General features: G+C 37.2%; 1 protein-coding gene across 11 annotated transcripts in view; it reads right to left on the bottom strand.

Annotated features, from left to right (window-relative positions):
- The window catches only part of LOC124131248 (transcription factor 12-like), a 151,574-nt gene that overhangs the window by 73,474 nt on the left and 54,502 nt on the right, over positions 1 to 23,598 (bottom strand). For 10 of the 11 annotated variants that reach the window (XM_046494374.2, XM_046494373.2, XM_046494378.2 and 7 more), the window contains 3 exons: positions 10,857 to 10,918; positions 8,314 to 8,398; positions 7,333 to 7,388 (listed from right to left, as the gene is read on the bottom strand). In XM_046494374.2, coding sequence (XP_046350330.1) covers positions 7,333 to 7,388; positions 8,314 to 8,398; positions 10,857 to 10,918 — 203 coding nt within the window. Of the gene's footprint in view, positions 1 to 4,022; positions 4,759 to 7,332; positions 7,389 to 8,313; positions 8,399 to 10,856; positions 10,919 to 23,598 lie in introns of those variants that run through there. The other variant, XM_046494381.2, reaches the window with a different exon arrangement.

Genomic DNA, 23,598 nt, shown 5'->3' with positions numbered 1-23,598 from the left:
ATAACACACGAGTGTGTATTATACACAAATAAATAAGTCTTGTGTACATTGATCAATCGGAAGGGGTGCTAATTGGGATTGTTCACTTGCCAATATATTAGCAAATATCACTGTGGCGCTTATTAGAGCAGGGCGCCGATTACGTCGAATACGGTAACATCTATTAATTAAATGTAGTCATCAAAACCTGTAACTTTTTAAGGTGCATCAGCATTATTGGGGTAGCTGGATCAGACACACCTGGATCAGAAGCAACTACATCAAGACATATCTGGATCAGACACACCTGTATTAAGACACACCTATATCAAGACACCTGTATCAGACACACCTGTATTAAGACACACCAATAGAGACACACCTGAATCAGAAATACCTGTATTATTTATACCTAGGTCAAGACACTAGCAAGACGATACCCAAATCAGACACTATCTCATTACAGATATAAATTTAAATATAGTCACTAGTGGAGTGAAAAATGGCATCATTGCTCTAAATTAAAAACATATTTGACAGAATAATTGCCTTGTAGTTTTATAATAAACTAAGGAAAGTATATCATCATAGAATACAAGGCTACACAAAGGACACAGGACGGTGCTTGGGAATGAGTATTTCCATGAAACTATGCAACAAGAGTCCTCTTTACAGTGCCAGGGAATAAACAGGGAGACTCTTTCACAAAACTATAGTAGTGCTACTTAGTTGCTTGTTGTTTAACACTGTACACAGAAATATTCCAGCTCTTTACAGTGCCAGGGAATGTTTTACTCTTTCATCATGACTAATGCTATCCTGTTGGGAAGGACATTTACTGAAAAATACATATTAAATTATCTTCAACGTGTCTGTTTCCATGACAACATTAATTAACATGAATCATATCTTGAATATCACGGGCAAAATAGTTGAACTACATACATTGTATTTCAAACCATAGTGGCATGATTATTCATAAATGGTAATAATATATTTTATCACTGTCTATATTATTATACAATATTGTCTGACTATTATTAATAACTAATTACAAATATTTTTAATGCACTTATTATCTTCTATAGAATAATCCGATTTTTGCTGTTTTCAATATATATTCAGAAAAAATAATTTAATTATTGACTATACAACTAATAAAGTCCTTACACAATGTACATCTTTCATGAAATCAAATATTGAAAAAAAAATATTCTAAAATTTATTCAAGATAAAAATTCTCAATACAAAGTAGACCCGATTTATGGATAACAACCTCCTTAATATACTACAACAGCAATATTTTGGTATAGATTTGTATATCATTGTCAAGCAAGACTATGCCTATTTCCTTTGCAGTGGACAAATACCATTCAATGAACACTAGAAAATAGTGTCGATCTCAAACTAATATATTAAGGTCTGAATTACACAATTTCAACTCAAACTTAAGAATACTACATTAACCCAATGTTGTAGTTCTCCAACAAGTGTCAAAAATTAAGTATAAACTCAAAGGGGTCATCATTATCCGCCTGAATCAGAACAAGAATTAGGGGGTCCCTTCTACAACAGCAGCAAGGGCAATGGAATAGCCTCAAGAGTTGCTGGGATTTTTTCTAAAAAAATAATGGAAGTCTGTTCTGATTTTTTTACAAACTTTCAATGTAGGATACAAATATTGTGCCCTTGTCTTGTAGACTGTGTTAATTGATATACCAACAAGTCCAAAGAAAATAGTTCATTATTTTTATACATTTACAAAATTAAATAATTGAACACCCGTTAATGTTGACAAAAATAATTGAGCTCCTAAACATTAACAAAATATATGCTGATCCCAAAATCCTACTCCATCCCCATGAAAATCAATTTGTTGCTCCGTAATGTCAGACCCTAGTCGAATGATGTATGTCTTTAAATATTGAAAACAAAACCAAATACAGTTTGTCATTTTTATAACCGCGTGCCGGTAACAAACTGATGATCCTCTTTTACATAGTACTACTAAAGTCCCGAGACAAAGGTTTCAATAATCACTGGCATGCTGCGTTCTTAGACACTCCACACAAGGGCTACTTGTGAAAGGATCATTGTAACCCCAATACTTTAACAGACAAATAATAGTTGTAGTGTAAAGAAACAATTTGTGCAACACCAAAATTAACAAATTTATACGTGTCAATTTCTTTATTATAAGGAGTATATGCTTGCTCCTTCATCAGGTGTGTGGAGTAAGCTAATACTCCGAAACGTAGTGTTCCTCATTTTAAAAGAAGTTGACATCCATAATCTCTTCCTTAAATCTATACTACTCAAAGTAGTTAAAGAACACTTGCTTTGTACATAACCAGTTACTCTGTGAAACCATGACAGATTACTTATTGTATTGGAGGAACCAGATGGTCTTTAACGTCTTTGCCATGACACTGGAGTAATCGGAAAGAATCAGGTGTTCCTCAACTTCTTTTGAGTAGTATGGTCAACATCCCTGTCCAATCTAACTTATAAATGATGTTTGACACCAAGGTCTATTAAATACAGCAGAAAACTACGCTAAGGAGCAAACATAAACCTATTTTATTGTCACGCACATTAACCCTGTCGTCTCAATATCCCATATCCCACTTTTGCCGTATCTCCAGGAACTTTTATATATTCAATATCCGTCACTCTCATCTCTTAGATTATAGTGACAATGTATCAAGAAACAGTAAATGGAACTTGGGAATCAAAATGTTAAACAATTTCTTTTTGATTTTTGCCACTGGTTCTTTTGATAATATATTACGGAAACATAGAGACCATCTGTGGTGTCTACTTGCCCAAAGGATACATACTGGTTGGTACCTCTATTCACACAAGACATAACATGTGCCTGTTTTCAACACTACTTTGGATATGTCAAACTTGGCGGACATGTGTAAACTGTTTCTGATCAAAGCTTTCAGACATGGTGACTCGTAAATATTCTCAGAATTTGAACTCGGATAAGGATGCAATGTGTATCTCGATCCCTGCTAGAAATATTTGACAGCTGAGACAAATATTTTTTATCAAATGAAAACCCAATTGCAAAAAGCAATTATTTATGATGAAATATATAAGGGTATGTGTCAATAATTTGCAATGAGAGCATGCCAATGCTAGTGCCTACATTGTGATACATGAGCACAAACACACGGAAACCATTTCCCCTACAACAATTTCTCTTTAGCAGCCATCATAGCTGGAATATTGCTTTGTTTGGTGCTAAACAAACAAACAATCCTTTTCAAAATATCATCGATAATACAAGCCAACATGAATATGTATATTGCAACAAAATATACACAAAGAACACATCTTATTTCGAGCAATGTATTTCAACTGTTCCGGCTCAATAATAATTCAAAACAATCCACCAATATCTCCCAAATCAATCAGAAATAAATCAATGATTGAGTAAAAAAAAAATTCAACCATTCTAAACATACAGGAATTTAACTATTAAGTTCATTTATCTATTCAGGATTATAACACAGGAATTAATTGAGCAATTTCTTAATATTTTAATTATTCTAAACATACAGGAATTTAACACGTAATTCCTTCATATTTAAATTATACTAAACATACAGAAATTAAACTCGTAATTCCATCATTCCATTTAATGTTTAACTATTCTAACTGTATAGGAATGTACATGCTGTACCTTGTTGTTGAAACTGGTACAACGTCACCCTCAGCTTACTGAATCAGTTTTGACCGATAAAACAGCTTCCAAAACGCAACTTTAAAAGTCAAACCTGAATAGTATTGTCATACCCGTATAGTATAGTCAAAATTGAAAAGTATTATCACACCTGTAAAGTATTGTCACACCTTTACAGTATTGTCATACCTGTAAAGTATTGTCATACCTGAATAGTATTGTCATACCTGTAAAGTATTGTCATACCTGTAAAGTATTGTCATTCCTGTAAAGTATTGTCATACCCGTATGGCATTGTCATACCTTTACAGTATTATCATACCTTTACAGCAACTAACAACGTGTTTACCTGAGACATGAACATCGGGTGGTGCATGTAGTACCGGCTTGCGTAAAATCCAGGGTAGGAATACATGATGGAAAAATACAACAAATCACTCCATCACAAGAAAATAACACCAATCGATTTACAAGCATCAAGGTCTCATCAAGGAAGATGTTATTGTCATTATTTCCTAACTCTGTTAACCTTTATCATATCCTCACAAGGGGATGACGATATCACATATATACCATAGTCCCACTGTTTCAATATACACCAAGTTTATCCTCAACTTTCACACAGAACAATCCCTCCACATGAAGAATCAAGAATCCATCCTTCCGTAAAAGACCTGTAAACAATCTGGCCTCAAGATGCTCCAGAAAAGCCCTGCTATCTAGGCAAGGAATAATATGTCAACAACATTCAGGTTGCCAAAGTAATAATATAACACTGGGAGGAAAAAAGAGTGTCGCCTGTAGATCATCTCGATCCTTCTGCAGATTAGTATCAGTCAAAATCCAGAAAACATTCACGGCACAAATCCTACTGTCTCATCCCTTGAACATTTTGAAAGAGCTTGAACTTCTAATACGCAAAAAGCGCCACGACCAAAATAGAGATTAAGATCGCAAAGAAATCCTCCTCTTCATCGATAATGGCAACCCTCAGTGCAGACACACAGATAGCTGGTTGGATATAGAGGGAAGGAATCGTGGTAACTTGGTCGAACGCTTCTCGATAACCAGTAACTCTCCTGAGACGAGACATGGAGTGGTGCTTAACTTTTCACGAACTAACACACATCGTACAGATCAGTAACCAAAAATATTTATCAATTAAAACCACATGTGCCTGTCCCCAACATGTGCTTGCCACACCCCCTAATTTGCATATTCCCTGTGGGTGGGGCTGTGTTCGCAGCACCGACTGACATATGTTTGGCGTTGTGGGTTACAAATTAGGAAAACATGTTGCGACGTTTTTTTCCACCAATTTTCTTTTTCGGCCAGCAGATTTCATTAGCCTGATTACAGCCCAAAATTTGTTTGTTTTTTATTATTCCCGAATTTGTTGTGACAGACTTGATCACTAGCACTGCTTTAATAATCAGAACCATTTCGTCAAGTCTCAAGACGACATTTTTAAAACTTAAAAATAGGCTGCAGACGGAATAAATATTCCATTTATTTGTTTTTATTCCTTTGAATTAGTTGTCACAGACTCGAACAAAATTACCCTGAGAACATTTCTAAGATGTATGACAAATCTCAAGGGGATATTTTCAATACAGTAAAAGTGCACACTGAATAAACACTGTATTATCTCTCAAAAAAATGTCTGACAAACAACAATCAAATCAGGTTTCTTTGGACTTTTGAATCAGACTGTCTAAGGGAGGCTACTCCTGCATCCTTATGGCAACAAAGCCCAGAGATTAAAAGGGTGATACGGTCCTTGTCCCTCTATAGTAGTATGATGGTCATATTACTTCTTTTTCTACCTTATTCCTCCCCTTTAAGAATAGACAGCAAACACAACCAATATGTTCTTTAAACCCCGAGATCAAACCTTCCTCTTGATCAGATTAATGACAAGCGAGCATCACTCCCAACTTTGTGATTCTTGGATTCAAAAACCCATTTCTCCTTCAACAAATATTTTCTTATAAATTTTAAGATCAGAGCTCTTCAGTCCGCCGTCCCGTGCACTAATTAGCCGGAATCTAGTCACTTGACGCGACAACTAATTTATCTGAAATGTCCCGAGTCGACATATCCCAAAATCACAAAGGAAGTGAAACATCGTATCCTTCCGCCTCAGCCATACCACAACGTAGTCCCAAACCAAACGAATATCATTAATTACTCCCTTTGGGATTCTTCACAACTGGGATCCCGTCAAAAAATTTCTGCTACAGTTATGGCCGTTTCTCTTTCCCGACGCTGTTGTCTGCCTACGTAATTATACCGTGCTTCAAGCCGGGTTTAACACCTGCGCCCAAAACTTGAACGCATACCTAGAACGGGCAGAGCAATTAGAGCAGTGAGTAGTAGCACGCGTACGTCTAATAGTGCCGCAGGACTCGCGCTAAAAGGCAGGTATACACATTTGCCATCTGAGGCCCCCATTTCACCAGTAAATACAACGAAAAATGAAAACGGACTCGGCTAATTCTACAAAATGACATATGGTTAAAGGATGACATTTTCCTCAAATCATCCAAGTGGTTAAGCCAATTAGTCCTGTAATGTTTTTTTCCGTCTTTGCGTCAAAGATTCCAAAGTAGCGATGTTACTCTTAGCAAAGTACAGCAAAAGTATTTAAGTGCGGGGGAATATACGTTCGCATAAAGCCACATCAAAGACTGTGACAAGGTAAGTTGGTGCCACATGTGGCAGACTCGGATTCAAAGAAAAACGATTTTGCCATTTTCTTCCATGTGAATCAGTAGGTCTGAGCTTAATAGAACCTTGATAAGATGAATCACCTCATCGGGCTCCGAACTGATATGTTGTGGCACATTGTTACACAACAGACGCAGTAGGGAACTATCAAATGATAATCCCCACAATGATTTCAGATAAAATCTCAATATTACTAAAAGATAACTGTATCAAAATATATAACAATTTCATCTGAGCAATATTGTTTTCCATGAAACGGTGAAGATGGTCTTATGATGGAACCATAATCTTGCCCAGGAGTAAATGAGTTGGACACTATTTCCCAGCGGTCAGTTAAGGATGCAGCCGAGGGTGTCACTGGTATGAGGGGTGGTGAAATGGGGTTTAACATCGCATTCAAGATGTTTTGCTCTTACATAGCGACGTGCAAGACAGACACTATGAAAACATTTCTTTAAAATTATGGTAATTTTTCTTCTTCAAAAGAACCTTCCCTCTGCTGTAGAATCAAGAAACTAGACTTGAATCTAGACTTGCCTAGGCTTTTAGTAATTTTTAGAATAAAATTATATACATATATTCCAGAGTGATGGCGCTGGACTAAGCAATGTGCCCCCTTTACTATGATTTCAATCACAAAAAATGGACTTTGATGTATACCAATGACCAGGATCCAACCCAGGTCATTGGAGTGACAAGATTATTGCACTTGTATACACGTGTGCTGTCTTTTACTCGCCAGGACTAAAGCCGATTTTATAGTGCAAGCCCACTGAGATACCATGCTGCAGTTTAACATGGATACCCCACTCGGACACAGGCCAATCAGTCCTTGTTTTAGATGTTGCCTTGTTTGGGGCTGAGTAAACCAACAGAATATCCTTAACTTATAATCATCAACAGGATCCATCTAATTATAGTATGCTTACCTGTTGTACTGGACCTTCTCGGGACGAATAACTAGACCGGTAATCAGAACTCTTGTCTGAAAAGAAAATGTTTCCAATCATAGTGAGTATATGAGTGAATATGGTTTTAGAAATATTCCAGCAATATAACAGCGGGGGACACCAGGATGTGCTTCACACACTGTACCCATGCGGGGAATCGAACCCAGGTCTAGGGCATAACGAGCGAACGCCTCAACCACAAGGCTACCCCACCGCCCCTCGTAAGTGAGTGTAGCCAACATAACAGTATTTCAGTTACATGACAGCTTTTAAACCCTACACAAGTTAAATTAGGTTGGTTAGGTTTCTGGCGTGCCAAAGGGACGCAACTCTGCACAGCGAATCGCGGCGCCTTAGACGACTGGGCCACTCGTGACCCCATACGATATAGCTACTGGGCACTTAGATACCCTTCTGTGCTGCTGCTGGTCTATAAAACTTGTGTAATACATACAGGAAACTACGGACTGTGAACTATCTTTGGGGTCTTGTACAGGGGCGCTTTTTACAATTACTTACACAAGGTCTGAAGTTGGTCGGGGGCTCTTGCTGATGCAGGGTGCTTTTTATGGTGAATGTGGTAATCATCTACCACATAAGGTCAAATAAAAATAATATTGTAGTTCCGATTGCTCCTAATTTATCAAAAGGGAAAAGGTAGACTTTATTTAAAACCTTGTGACTGTGCTGGCGAACTATTAGTCATTTGGTATATAGTTTCATGTGTGCTTTTAAACAGTGAATAACAGTGAAAGAAAATGTTAGGGTTGACAGTTTGGTACTGCAGATGGGAATATTACTGAATGCCATTGAAGGTGATATTCATGTCTGTAGCTACAGAAAACATAAATGGCAAAAGTGGCAAAAATGTCGGAAAGAAGAAATAGACTTCATTTGAAATGTGACATTTGAAAACAGGAGCCTTCCAACAACCCAAGTCCCGATTGTCCGTATACTCACTCATCAATGTCGGCATATCACTGTTATTCATAAAAGGCATATTTTCCCCACTGTGTTGACCATTATAATTTTGTCCATCATACATCTGAAAAATAACGACATTAGAATTAAAACTAAAATAAATCAATGGGCATAATGACATGACAATCAAGACGACATGACATGACAATCAAGTTGATATCCCAGATAAATTGACATCACAATCAAGTTGACATGACAATCACAAAAAAGGTGATATAAAAAATACCATGACAACTTCTAAGCAATTTTGTTTAATATCATGAACCTTGACAATTAATTTATGAAGTAATATTTAGACTTGTTTGTCCAAAAATAAAATTTTACTTTCTCAAATTCACATGTAATTTGAATCAAATTAGCATTAATGAAATTTGAGAACTGATTGACAAAATTGTGTAAAATAGACAATTTAATAATTCTCCCAATACCAAATAGACATCTGATAAACAAATCCACAAAATTATTTAGGTTTCTTCAAAACTTAACCTCTGAAAGAGAATTCACACCAGAGCTCTGCTGCAAAGCAAGACAAAGCAATAATCCTGAAAGAGTTACCCCCCTTGGATTGCAGCCCTCGCGCTTGGCTGACGACTCCTGCCAGTGGAGATACCAAAACACAAAGTTTCAGAGTTTATCACTTTTATTCCACGAAATGGAATCAATTTTGCCATTCTTTTTTCACAGAACAAGACTATGAATACTAATTGCCAAAGCTACTTCAAAATGGTGTATCATCTTCGACTTGCTGTACAGTATAAGGAGATCTTTATATACAGATGTCAACATAACCAAACACATGTCTGCTCATATATACTTATTTAGGTTACATTCAAATTGTCTGTGGATAAAACTAATTTTTTTATAGTAGTGAGTTGACGAGTTTTGGTTTAACACCACTTTGAACATTATTCCAGTACTGTTGTGTCAGCATAATGTGGCAGGATAGCCCGAAGAGATGCAGGTTTTAGAGGTTTACCACTTCAGCAAAACTGACAAGCACGGGTATGGTGCTGACAAAACTAGAAACATAACCGGATTTCGGCCCCACAAAGTTTCTGGCATGCCTAAGGGACACAAACTGTGATGCCTTAGACGGGGCCACCCTAGCCCCTTTAAGTGGGACGAGACAATCTGCAGAATAACATCATATATAGCCACACCGATCAACACAATAGTCCAATGTAAAACATTTTTGCTATATCATGGTAGCCTTTCAATGGTCAAGTCTGAACCAGACAATCCAGTGATTGATATTATGAGCACCGCCCCACTCCATCAGGGTACGATGACATGCAATCCATGCCTGTCCACACAATCCACTTACACCTTGTTAGACCAGCATAGGCTGCTGAGTGATTGAGTGAGTGAGTATGGTTTTACGCCGCTTTTAGCAATATTCCAGCAGAACTTCCATCCCAGGTTATAAATATTATTAAACATGGCGCAGTGACCTACTGTCGGCTGACACCGACCTATGCATAACCTTCGTGTTGTCGAGTAGTTTCAGGTCAATATCTACCTGAATATGATATTATTCAGACGAGTTGACCTACTTTGGGGTGGGGGAACAGATTGATGTTATAAGTCCTCGACTCGTGTCATGTTACAGATTTATTCCTACAACTCAAAGAATTAAAAGAACACCCGATTCTATCATATAACTATAGTTAATCTGTCATGCTATGAAATTACAGAAAACTCCACCCAATTCTTTCACATTACTACAGTAATCTGTCCTGCCGTGAATTTTTTTTCTAAAAAACCACTGATTCTTTCACATTACTACAGTAATCTGTCCTGCCATGAATTTTTTCTAAAAAAACACTGATTCTTTCACATTACTACAGTAATCTGTCCTGCCGTGAATTTTTTTTCTAAAAAAACACTGATTCTTTCACATTACTACAGTAATCTGTCCTGCCGTGAAATTTTTAAAAAAAACCCCACTGATTCCTTCACATTACTACAATAATCTGTCCTGCCGTGAAATTTTAAAAAAACCCACCTGATTCCTTCACATTACTATAGTAAACTGTCCTGCCTTGAAATATATATAAAAAAAAAAACCTGATTCCTTCACATTACTAAAGTAAACTGTCCTGCCGTGAATTTTTTTTTAAAAACCCACTGATTCCTTCACATTACTATAGTAAACTGTCCTGCCTTGAAATATATTAAAAAAAACACCTGATTCCTTCAAATTACTATAGTAAACTGTCCTGCCGTGAAATTTAAAAAAAACCCACTGATTCTTTTACATTACTATAGTGAATCTTTCATGCCGTGGTAATCTGTAATTCACCCCAAAGTGAATGGGCACTCGGAATGAGATGGTAACGTGACTGTCAACCTTCTAGCACCTCACAGGTAGCTGGGATTGTATACTCCCCAGGGAGCTGTGAACATGGAGTTCACACTGATCCAGTGACTGGGGTAATCAGAACATTGCGCCATGAACATATAGAGAATTCCTATCAGTACCGGCTATGATGCTGGGCCATTCTACAGTTTTATGTACTTACTCGAGATTCATATCCAGGGCCTTGCTGACCACCGGGCCCCCAGTTACCTCCCTCCTCCATTCCTGCAACAAAAACAATATCATACATAAATAAATGTCTGCCAATATTTAATGAGTGAGTTTGTTTTAACGCCACTTCGAACAGTATTTCAGTGATATCATGGCATGTCACATCTGTGTGGGAGGAAAGCCCAGTTACTGCTGGTGGAAACAAGTTACTGAACAAAGGATCATAATCTGGGCAAATCTGGGATTCGGAGCAATGATCAGCGGATCCTGGCATGACTAAGGGAGGTAACTCCGCAGAGTAAATTACATGCCCTAAGATGGGCCACTTGTGCCTGTCTGAAAACAGAATACAATCACTGCATATATAAAACAACATGAAGCACCAGATTCATTGTCCCACACAAGCATTAAAAAAAACAAATAATTCCTCACCCCTAAAATTGGTATTTTGTTTACAAACAATACTAATGTTTGCATATATTCACTGCCTTCATTATATTCGCATAAACTTGATTTACATGGACAATTTTTTTAACTTACAAATATTATATTTTAAAACCTAAATACAAATGCCTATTTCTCCGAATTGCTTGCTAAAGCATGAATGTAATCATCAAATCAGCACCATTCCATACAATCTGCAATACACCGGAGAAAGGCTGGCCAAACTTGTGGCAGTCCCACTGTAGCTCAAGTTGTGACCTCGATACCATTATCAAATAGTCACTACAAGAAACAAGGACTATATGCTAATTCAAGTACAAACACATAAGTAATCTTGACCAAAAAGAATAAATAAAAAAATGAACCCAAATCGTCTTGAATGATTTGGCAAGTCTAGATTGCCTCACCTCCAGAAATGAGCATTGTTCTGGGATTCATTTGGATCATGTTCTTTATTTTGTAGATATATACATTCTTAAATAGGATAACTTTATCTCTGGGTCTAAATTAAAGTTCCAGAGATAAAGTTGTCCAAAACAGACCCTGAAACAAATTATCCCAAACTCCAAAGCAATAATACGATATCAAGTCTATTGGCTCTTTTCGAAATACCAAAAATATATTTACATCAAAATTTTTTTATCCGAACTTCATTCAAGAACTAAATGTTAGTTCTAACCTAAAATAATTTCACCAGACTGGCTTGGAACAAGTGGCCGAAGTCTCAGTCTTCTGAGGAAACTGTCAATGACAGCCATTACAGTTATCTGTGCTTTGAATGGCAAGGCTCCGGATGACCGCTACTATCAAATCTATGGTAGTGCGATAGCAGCTCAATGGTCCAGTAATGACCTCATAAAGGACAGATTGGCACAACTAGAGGGCATGGCTCGATGATTATAGGGGCGATCTCATATGCGGAATGTGTCCGGAAAGGTCGAGACCTGACCTCTAAGGTGCCATCAACAGCCATTTTGCCCTGAGCTACACACTGAACAGGAAGTGAATGAAGAGATGGGAGAATGGAGGGAAATATCGGTGGCTATTTGGTGAGCAGGGCAATTGTCCCGCCATCAACAGGGACAAGAGGGAAGGCTGTTATTTCTAAGTCCACTGTGACAGAAAGTATGGATGCATAGTGGTGCCATGCTAGGATGGATGTTGTTTTAATCGTAAGTGTGAGAAAAAGTATGGCAACAAGAAGGTGCCATTTTAGGATTGCCATTGTCTAAAATTTAACTGTTAGAGAAAGTATGGCGACATGGAAGTGCCATTTGAGCACTGCTATTGTTTTTATTAGCATAGTGAGAGAAAGTAAGGAAACATGTTGGTGCCATTATTTTCATTTTATCTGTGAAAGTATGGAAACATTCAAGTGCCATTCTGGAATAGCTGTTGTTATCAAAATGAATATCCAAATATTTTCACAATCAACCAAGAAATATATGCAATTGTACCCTCCTAATCACAAAGCCACTCCAACCCAATGTCATGTTCTTCCTATATCTAATGATCAAGAAGACTAAAAAAATTAAGGTATCCTTGACAATTCAAATTGGAAACTTTCATTCCACTAAATTGAACACGAAGGTTTCGCTGAAAATATTTCCCATATCATGCTGAACATTCAAAACTGATACTGTAAATTATGACGGTGTCCTAACCTAAAAATAGCCATGATTAAAATAATTAGTTCTGAAGAGTGGCTTGCTGATCAAGCAAGCACAATATGACAGGGTCCACTAGCTGGGGTGAAAATTGAAAAATCCCCCACAGTCTTCCCAATCTCTCTGGGGCTACGATTCAATTAACAAGCAAAGTAATCAACTACATTTTGTGAATTCCGGACAAATTGTCCGGCGTCCGACGACACACTGGGATCGATCAGTGACTTGGCAGAACAATTCCGAAACAATTAAGTCATAATGGAAAGAAAATCTCGCGATTATGTTCGTAATAACAAATTTCAAGGAGCGGGTGTCTGCAGCGGGCACGTTGATCGTGTTTATTTGCGACTCATCGACGGAGTGCCGACACCACAATTATGTTGTGATCAAAGCAGCGGCTGCTGTAATTCGTAGCCAGACAAAGACTCTAACCTTTCCAAGACCCAAAATATCTGACATCGTTATTCGGATACAATTTTTCTGAATTTCATTACCCGAAAAGAGATAAATCGAGTGGAATTTGGCAGTCATCCACTTGAACTCTTCAGTTGGAAGGTGTGGACTATTTCATCACACAAAAATTAATTATTATTTTTTTACAAATTGTCTGTTCATTAATAAAGCACAGTGAATGAAATTATTGTTTAAATTTCTGAATTATATCTGACAAGGTACTCAATGAAATAGACACGATTTATTTGGATTAAATACAATAATCCCCTCCCTTAAACAAAGTACCATTCCATGTGTGTGATAATGCTTATTGCATGTGTATGATATTATTGTTTATTCTATTTGTGATATTAAATATTTTATATGAAGATGACTGTTTATTCCATGTATGTGAAACTGTTATGTCATGTGTATGATATTGTTTATATCGTGTGTAATCCAATTGTTTACTTCCTGTGTCATATAATTGTATATTCCATGTGTGTGAAACTGTTATTTCATGTGTATGATATTGTTTATATTGTGTGTAATACAATTGTTTACTTCATGTGTGATATAATTGTTTATTTCATGTGTTGATAGGAATGCTGATGTTATGTGTGTGATACAATTGTGTATCTTGTGAGGGATATATTTGTTTATTTCATGAGTGGGATAAAATTATTTATGTACATGTCTTAGCTTGACAATATTGCAATCTGTCTTTAATGGTCCCACAGCTACTCCAAATAGGACAAAACAATATCTGCCGAGGAATCCCTGATAAAGACAAGCCTCAAGCCAGGGGAGGGGGACTCACTCAGTCTCCACAACCCATACAGGACAAGAGAAAGGTCAATTCTGACCAGGAATCTAAACAAGACACAAACATGTACACAGGTCCTTCTTGAAAAGGATTCATCGTGGGGCACTAAGAATCTATTCACCCCTGGACAAAATCACAACAGGCCAGCCCAGACACACACCCACCCCCAGGCCATAACAGCAGGTGTGTGTTGACACAAGGGGTCACATGACTGTCACAGTTACTCCTGATTGTGTGATCTGCCTGGGGCAGACCCCAATCACAGCCACATAAGTATATATATGTACAGGGATTTATCAGGCCAGTGTTCGTCCCCCAAGTCGGAAGCTAATGTCAGTCAAAATTCCCAATTAAAGCATTCCCTAGTCATGTTAATATAGTTGTATCTAATGTGATGGCATGGTCAGTTCAACTTTTACTTCACTGACGTCAGCATCAATAGAGAGGAAGAATCTTTGAAGCTTAGGTCTACATTATTGAATGTTTGTTTGTTGTTTAATGCTGCACACGGCAATATTCCAGCTATATGACGGCGGTTTGTAAATAATCGAGTCTGGACATCATGAGCATAGATCTACGTAATTGGGATATGATGACATGCATCAACCAAGTCAGGGAGCCTGACCACCCAATCCCGTTAGGCGCCTTTTACGGCAAGCATGGGATGCTGAAGACCTATTCTACATACATATATAACTTTTGGAGGGGGATACGGGTGGAAGTATTTCCCATTATTGAATGTAATGTTCATATACAATGCTTAAAAAACTAGGAACAGGAACTATTTAAAAATCCCAATTTTAACAAAAGAATTTCACAATTTGCTTGCCAAGGGCTCTTATTTTGGTATCTTAACCAGCATCATCATCTACATCACCAACATGGCTAGCCCCGACCGTGGCAGATTCAATCCCTTTCAGTCAGCAGATTACATTTGAAGAGTGAAACCCAGAATTTGTTTAAAGATTTTAGGAATGAAATGTTCAGAAAGCTTTCAATTAGGATTTCTGGAGACATGTCGTAGAAAGGTCAATGAGTACACGATCAATGGTGAGCTTCACAAAAACACAAACAAGATCTAACATTATCAGATCACTCTTCCCAAGTTTGATCTGCATAATAAGCCTAGAAAAGGATTAAATATGCTCAACAAATAGGTCAAGGGTCATCAAGTCCACTCTATTTACATATTTTCTCCCTTTATAGGACAACAGGTATACCTTAAAGGATAATAGGTCAACCTCAGAATAACAGGTATGCATGTCGTATTCATACGAAGAAACTGTACAAATCGACAACACACATGGAGTACGGCTAGACTGTAGGTCAATGAGTTCATCTTTCTGTCTTTCATCCATAAATGAGCCAGAGAAAATTTCAAAAGTATACGACAAACATACCTGTTCATATCCAATTACCTGCCCAATGAAACCCCATCATGAAATTCTACACCTACGTAGGTCATTCAGTGCACATGATGACAAACCGATATTTCAGAAGCAGTGAAGTGGACAGGTCTATTGAGACAACTGAAATAACGCCCACGTCTCTCCCCACTTCCTTCACATCATGTCACGAGTTGCATCTACCGAGAAAGTATTTTCATTTTCAAGCCCCTCCCTACACAGTACACAGGAATAATTGTCTCATTCACAAACACACAATTCATAGTTTCCCCTTAACATTGCATGTATAAGAACTTCTAGAACGCCAATCAAACAGTTACTGCATGTAGAAGTAAGGATATGATCTTGCATACACATATCGACCAAACACCACAAAAACTCACCACCATTGTAAGTGAAAAGATCACAATGGACTATCAAAGGAAATCACTTTCTGTGTTTTGTTTGCAATAAGAATGACCAGACAACAGTATGTTATAACACGACATTGTTATGAACTAAAAGCAGAAAATTCAAGGTCGTTTTCACAACCCTAACATCAAAAATTAAAAATTAACAGAATCTCCCGAAATTTAAATACCATAGAAACAAACCTCAAGTACCTAGGACCCCTTAATTTATCAACATAAACTCTCCATAACATCTTCAGTTAACAAGACATAAAAAACAGTGACATTTAATTCAATTTGTTGGGTTAAGTACTTGGCCTAATTTGTTGTCTGTGACTTTAGCCACTTGTCCGAAGCCCTAGTCCAATAAATGTCTGTTCAGTCTAGGAAGCTCAGCTAAGAATAGTCCATATAATAACACTAAAATCTCCTGACAATGCCGAGAACCATGGTCGGGTTCGAAGACTCAAAAGTTTGTGGCACGGACTGAATATGTCAGTAGTGAACCAAAATCTCCTTCAAACAAAGTAGGACTCCATCATTCAAGAACACAATCGACATACCTCCAAAAGGACAGAGTAATTCCATAACTGTTACAAGCCGTATCTCCCTCCTCTGCAGTCTACAGTCGTATTCCCACCTTGTCCATATCAACACCTAGTAGCATGAGGGACAGTAGGTGTGACCAATCAAAGTGTTAGAGCAGTGAGTGTGACTAATCCAGCAATTAGCTGGTCGTTGCTCCTGTCTGGGAGGTGAGAAGCACAATAGAACTAGGGGTGTGATAACCAGACCCCGGGGAACTCCTTGACACCCCCCACCAAAATGTTAGGAGTTCACTACAACATCTAATAAAACAATTATGATAACTTCGGTATATTGTCTTTACAGCATATTGTGATGTACCAGCGTTGCTCATAGTTGCTGTTTATGTGATAAGGATGAAATATTTTCACTGTTTTCTCTTTAGAACAAGATTCATCATCTAAAAACGTCTTTTTTCAATTGTTATAGGAATTCTTAAGATAAATAAGACCAAAGAAATTTTTTTTGCTTAAAAGCAAAAATCAAAAATATTATTTGAAATCAATATTATAAACTTTAGGGATATCAATCTTAATAATAAAATGATAAAAAAGTCAATTCAAAGTTAAAATGAACAAAGCAAAGTCTGATTTTTTTGTGATGGAGTTATTTTGATTTGACATACGAGCATTGTTTTATCCCTCTGAGAAGAGGTTCTCAAATAAGCAAACATACTTTTGATCAAAATCACATTATACTATTCTACTTCACGAGTAAGCCATAACCACATCTCTCAATAAATTTTGATGATACATGGATAATTCTTTTAGAAATGCAAGAAGAAAATAGTTAAATATGCCCATATTATATTTGAAAGAATGTATTCCCAAATTATGCAAATATTGCTTAATATAAAAAAACACAAAACGACTCCCACTTTAAAAAAAACCCAAACAACTAAATGAAAATATAACCTTTAAGATTAAACTACACAGAAAAGAAAAACTTCACAGTACATATCCAGACTTAACACATTAGAAGGGAATATACAGTTTTATTAACACCATTCCCCGACACTCATATTCCCCACCTCCACCTGTCTTGTAATCCATGCAAGGTTTGTATGGCCAGGCCAGAATCATCTTCACCTCGTACACCCTGATTCCCGCCAGTTGAGAAAAGCCGGAGTTTGATATTAACACTCCCGTACTCGTTCACTTTGCGTTTTCTCAGTGACAAATTCAATTAGAGTTTATTGAGGGCTTAATCACAAGCTATGAGCTTCTAGGGATCAATAGATGAATCGCAACAAATTGACACTAATAAATGAAAATGGAAAGGTCTCTCGTATTATCTGAGCCAACGCTCGCCTACCTTACTTGGGACATCGTGGGACTCGGAACGGACAAGATGTAATTGTGCTATTGTAGTCCCTGGTGCAATTAAACCGATCCGTAGGGAACAGTAATCACCAACAGAGGAGCCAGTCGGAAAACTACGGCCGCAATAAATCTAATTTGGCAAAATCTTCCCATTTTTGTCGACAGCTTTGCGGACTCAGGAAGATTAGCTTTCTAACAAACCATAACGATATTCCACTTGTTTGAGGGCAAATTTCCTTGAATGAGCGCCATCTATAACGTTTTATTAGGCCATTTGTCATAATTATATTGTGGCCATAAACGGCCAAAAGATTAGCTCCTGCGATTCTAGTGCGAGTTCGAAAAAACGTACATAAACAGGATTTGGGCTTCCACGTTTTACGATTTTCGTCTCATGCTCAATAATTAACCTTTAGTGAAGGCCATAGCTACCTCATTACAGAAGAGTTAAAGCGCACTAGGACTATGTCTAGGGCTAACAGGACAGACAGGAGGCTGATTGCTGTAGTAAAGAGATCAATGATGGTCGTCAATTCTGACAAAAATACCATCGGACACGACAATAGCACCACCTGTGTGAAGAATTGGATCAACCAAGTTAGGCATCAAAATAACCAGTTTCATCAAACTTTATTCCAAATTAAAGCTCAAATTAATTAGAAATTTGTATTTAATATCATATTATACCTTTCTTATATTACCTTTTTATAAAACCCAGAATGAGAGGTGAGAATAATCAGTTTCTACATCCTTTTCATGATGCTATGAAGGGGCAAAATCTAGGTCAAGCAAAATTATTAATGGTGAGGTGAGGTGAAATTGGGTTTTACGTCGCGTCCAAGATTATTGCACTTATATAGCGACGTGCATGCACGTGTATGTGTGTGTGTGGCTGCTTGTACTAGTCCGGACTGATGCCGATTTATAGTGCTAGCTCACTGAGATACCATGCCGCAGTTTAACATGAATACCCCACTCAGACACAGTATACTGACTCCGAGCCGACCAGTCCTTGTTTTAGCCCCTTAATGTCGAGCGCCAGACAGGGTAACAACAAGTACCATCTTTTAACGTCTTTTGGTATGACGCGGCCGGGGATCGAACCCCGGACCTTCCGCTCTCCGGGCGGACGCTCTACCACAAGACCACGGAGGCGGCCAAATTATTAATGGAATTGACATCGAACAAACCTAAACCACACAACACTCATAAATCCTTTGTGTAAACTCCAAATTCAAATACCTTTGTACAGAAATCTTTTAAGATACTTTTCGGTAACCACTCCAAGACAGCCATATCAGCTCATTTATCAAAAATAACAACAACAAAAAAATTTAACATCAGTTTCTCGCCACACATAATCAGCTCATTTGTTTTATTATTATTTTTAAAATCACACAAAAATCAATTTTTTACATCACCATTTCTGCAAAGCCCAATTAAGATGAAGAGTATTGATGCGGATGGTGTGATGTTCCAGTGCATAAAAAACAGACAGAAATAAATTGGACATATTTCCTAGCTGAAAGATTAAAAAAATGCTAACACTGAAATGATAATGTCGTCCATTACACTGCTGAAATCAGACTCAAAAACCTATTGCAACAACATGACAGTGAGTGAGTGAGTGAGTGAGTGAGTGAGAGTGAATTTGGTTTTACACCACTTTAAGCAATATTCCAGCAATATCACAGCAGGGGACACCAGAAATGGGCTTCACACATTGCACCCGTGTCGGGAATCGAACCCGGGTCTTCAGCACGGCGAGCAAATGCTGTAACCACTAGGCTACCACTAGGCCCCAACAACATGACAGAGGACTACTTAAAATTAAGACGACCCTTTAAATAAATAAAATGACACGACACACTGGTCACAATAAGCTGGACAATATTTCTCTAATTTTTACACCAAATTTCAACAATAACAATCACAGATCGTCACTGACAGCAATTTTAAACCGCACGATTCTAATTGACCCTTGTATAACCTTAATTCCTATAATCAAATTTTAAATTTTTAAAAATTTTTTTTACCTCAGTTAAGAACTATTACACATAACCGATAAAAATCCATTTCAACAATTTCCTTTCTTTGTCTCAACTTTTACCTACCCCTGTCTAGGTATGACATGAATTGAACATATCACCCTTCGAGCTATATGGGCGTTTCTACATCGGCAAACAACGGGTAGGCCAACACAGTTCTTATCCAACAAGGCGAGATTGTAGATTTGCCAAAGCTTAGCCAGGGGGCTATGTAAACCCAAAGGTGTGAAAAAGCCGAAAATATTCCTCTAGTCCTGTAGTCCTTTATCGCGTGAGCAGCGTTTGATCTCGTCAAAAGCGATCAGTGCAGTGCCCCATGGCCTCTCAAGTCAAGAGTAGCATAGTTCTTATAAAGACTTACACCTGCATGGTGTGTTGTGCCTCCTCGATATAACAACAGACTGGGGATTAACTCTTTATAACACTCATGCAATCCATGTTTACCTTTTCTTGGTTTGTTGGAATAAAAATGTAAAGTGATGCAGGATGTACATTTTTTTTGTAGAATAAATAAATACCACATACAATACCAGCTTAATAGGACTTTATCAATCTAGTAACACCTAACTTGGATTGAGAAATGTTATTGAGAAACATGACATATATGACAAACATAGCTTTCACCGATTGTTGATGTTTTTGTCTCATCTGCTTCACCTGCGATGGAAGAATTTGATAGGATTCTCAAGAAACTGTTTTCAAGCATACATTCTTTATTCAACTTTTCTGTCTTGGTGAAATGGACTAAATAAACTTTGATTCAATTTCTGATCACTTCTTGTTCCAATACAGACATTTTACAACATACAACTTATTTTTAACCAAATAGTTTTACCAGAAGCCATTAACTTAACTGAACAATGTCAAACAAATTTCAACACAGTAATTTCATAAAAATAAACAATATACAATAAAACATACAGAATGGCATGAAACATGTATACAATCCACATCCCTTAAAAGTCAAAAGTCAAAATACTTTTCCACCCACAAGACAAGATGTTATTTCCAAATGAAAAAACACATCATCCATCGTTTGAATACATAAATATACCTTCTACCATCTGACTTCAGCTGAGAGTAAGACCAAATACCTGTAATTTACCTGTGTGGATAAGTTTCAGAGAAAGAAGTGGTATGTGAAATATTTCCTGTAACAATGAATCACCCATTCCCGTATCTACCATTGAATATATACTATACAGCTTGGTAAGGTAATACAGTTTTGAACATACAGATGGAGGACGACAATTGAAAAGTGATTTCAGAAAACAATGCTATTGCCCCTGACTCATGTACCGGGCTACGTTACTGTAAAGTGAAATTTGTTTAACGCTGCTTTGAACAATATTTACGTTATACCATCGTGAGTCAGTGTAATGTGGGACTAAAGTCCAACATGACTTGCCACGCAAGCCACAGACGTTTACCGCTGTAAACCCAAGAGCAGGGATTTGAACTCACAACCATCCATTCCACGGATACAGACACTCTATCCACTAGGCCACGGAAAGTCTCAAAATATAAGAAATGCAACAATTCACTTCTTATAATTAAACACAAATATTCTTTCATTTAACTGTTATGAAACCTCTTTCAAAATATCATTTTTGTTCAAGTATCTTATAAATAACTCTCCTTCAAGTTCAGTTGAACACAAGAATATAATTCATCATGTGAAGTCTTTGACAGGAGAGTGAAAGATTATATGTTGTAAGGAAAGCAGTCTGTACATCGTCCACAGAGGCGTTAACAGATTTGCAACACCTGCACACTCGTCGCGACACTGAACATTAGGCGAGCACTTGACGCAAACTACCCTGCAGCAATTTGCAAAATGTGGAAAATCAGGAAATCATCCCACTAGTAAGAAGATAGTTTGTGTTTAACAGCATCCAATTCCTTGCTCCACTGATCGAGTCTACTTTGTTCCAACACATTATAATGTGATTTCAAACTTCTTTATCTTCATGACGTAAGCATTTTTTCCATGACAAAATTTTAAAAATACAAGTGAATTGAAAACATGACCTAACAAATATAATCATTCTGGTAACATTTGACCATCCTCACGTAGATGCATATACCAAGAATCTTACAAATCATTTGTAGTCGGATATGATAATATGGTTGTCACGAAGATGTAAAAAATTATTACACAGAAAGAAGAAAATCAATGAGAACAAATACATTCTCTTGGTCTTGCGAGGCGAGTCAACGTTGACAGCTGAATAAACGTGAGGCACGCAGACTGTTATACACATTAGTTGGGTGGGTGAGTGAGTGAGTGAGTGAGTGAGTGAGTGAGTGAGTGAGTGAGTGGGTCAATTATGTAGTGTGGCTTTTGGTTAAAATTTCAAGATTGACCATAGGTTTTGAGAAGCAACTGATAATCAGTTATTGATTATTCATGGAGAACATACCGTTGCGCATTAAAAAAAACACACACGAATAAACAGGAATCTTTTGTTCACCAAAACACAAACGTATATTCCTAGAAACACTGCAACAGCAGAGGGACTTAAACATTGTCGATTTTCAGGATTTTGTGTCTAACAGTAAGTATTCTTACCACCAAGAAATTCTTTAAATGAACCAATATAACAGGGCTCGACTTAAAGAACTTGATTAAACTTGCACAACCAGGTGCATTTTGACATATAAACCTAGTTGCACCAGAAAAAAACAGGTGGCGCCCTGTACCCATAAATTTAACAAAGTTGAAACATGCACATAATCTTGAAGTACCCACATTTTGACTAAATCAAGCCCCAAAAGGAAAACAAATTACACATTAAAAGGGGGTTATTGACTTAGCATGGAAAATAAGCTGAGAGGTATTGAATGTGTTCCAAGATCGATGTTCTTGGGACACGTCAGGGTTAGAGACAAATTTGAAAAAAATTGACATGCACTTGGTGCATGTAGACATAGATATCAGTATGCAATAATAGGCTGCAATGGTGCATGTTTTATATATAACAGCCCTGTCTAATTAATTATAATTATAAAATAATCCATCCCAGATTTAAAGAAACCTTGGTTAGAAATTGAATCAAACGATCATCAATGATACGGAAAGGTACTCAAACTATCCCACTTTTACACCGCTTTTTGTAATATTCCAGCAATATCATCTGAAATGGGTTCCACACATTTTAATCACTTTGGGAATCAAACCCAGGCCACCAACCCAGTCAACCTAATGCTTTAACCAATTCATTTAACCATTTCAAGGTTAAGATTGAAGAAAATCAACCACTTTACACATTTCAAGTGTATTTCTAACCACAGTAGAAATGTCACTTATATGCAACAAGCAATCTCCAATTTAAATTTGTATTAATATTTCAAACAGCCACATATTTTTGCAAACAAAGAACATGCAATGTAAACAGCATCCCCTCACAACAGCCTTAGAAATTGGCACTAGTCTTATAGTCCTTGCCAAAGTGCCCCATATTTAAGGTATCATAAGGACCAGTAGAAATTTGCCATATTTATGGGTTTTGTTATATGTTATCAATAAAGAACAAATATACCAAAAATTGCAGTTTCTATCCCTGCACAGTTTGTCGGTGTACAGGACACACAATATTATGAGCATGGCCAAAC

Source organism: Haliotis rufescens, unplaced genomic scaffold (genome assembly GCF_023055435.1).
Source record: "Haliotis rufescens isolate VD_foot unplaced genomic scaffold, xgHalRufe1.0.p SCAF_14, whole genome shotgun sequence".
Lineage (NCBI taxonomy): Eukaryota > Metazoa > Mollusca > Gastropoda > Lepetellida > Haliotidae > Haliotis > Haliotis rufescens.
The sequence above is the reverse complement of the archived record's forward strand: the minus strand, read 5'-3'. Positions and strand labels throughout refer to the sequence as shown.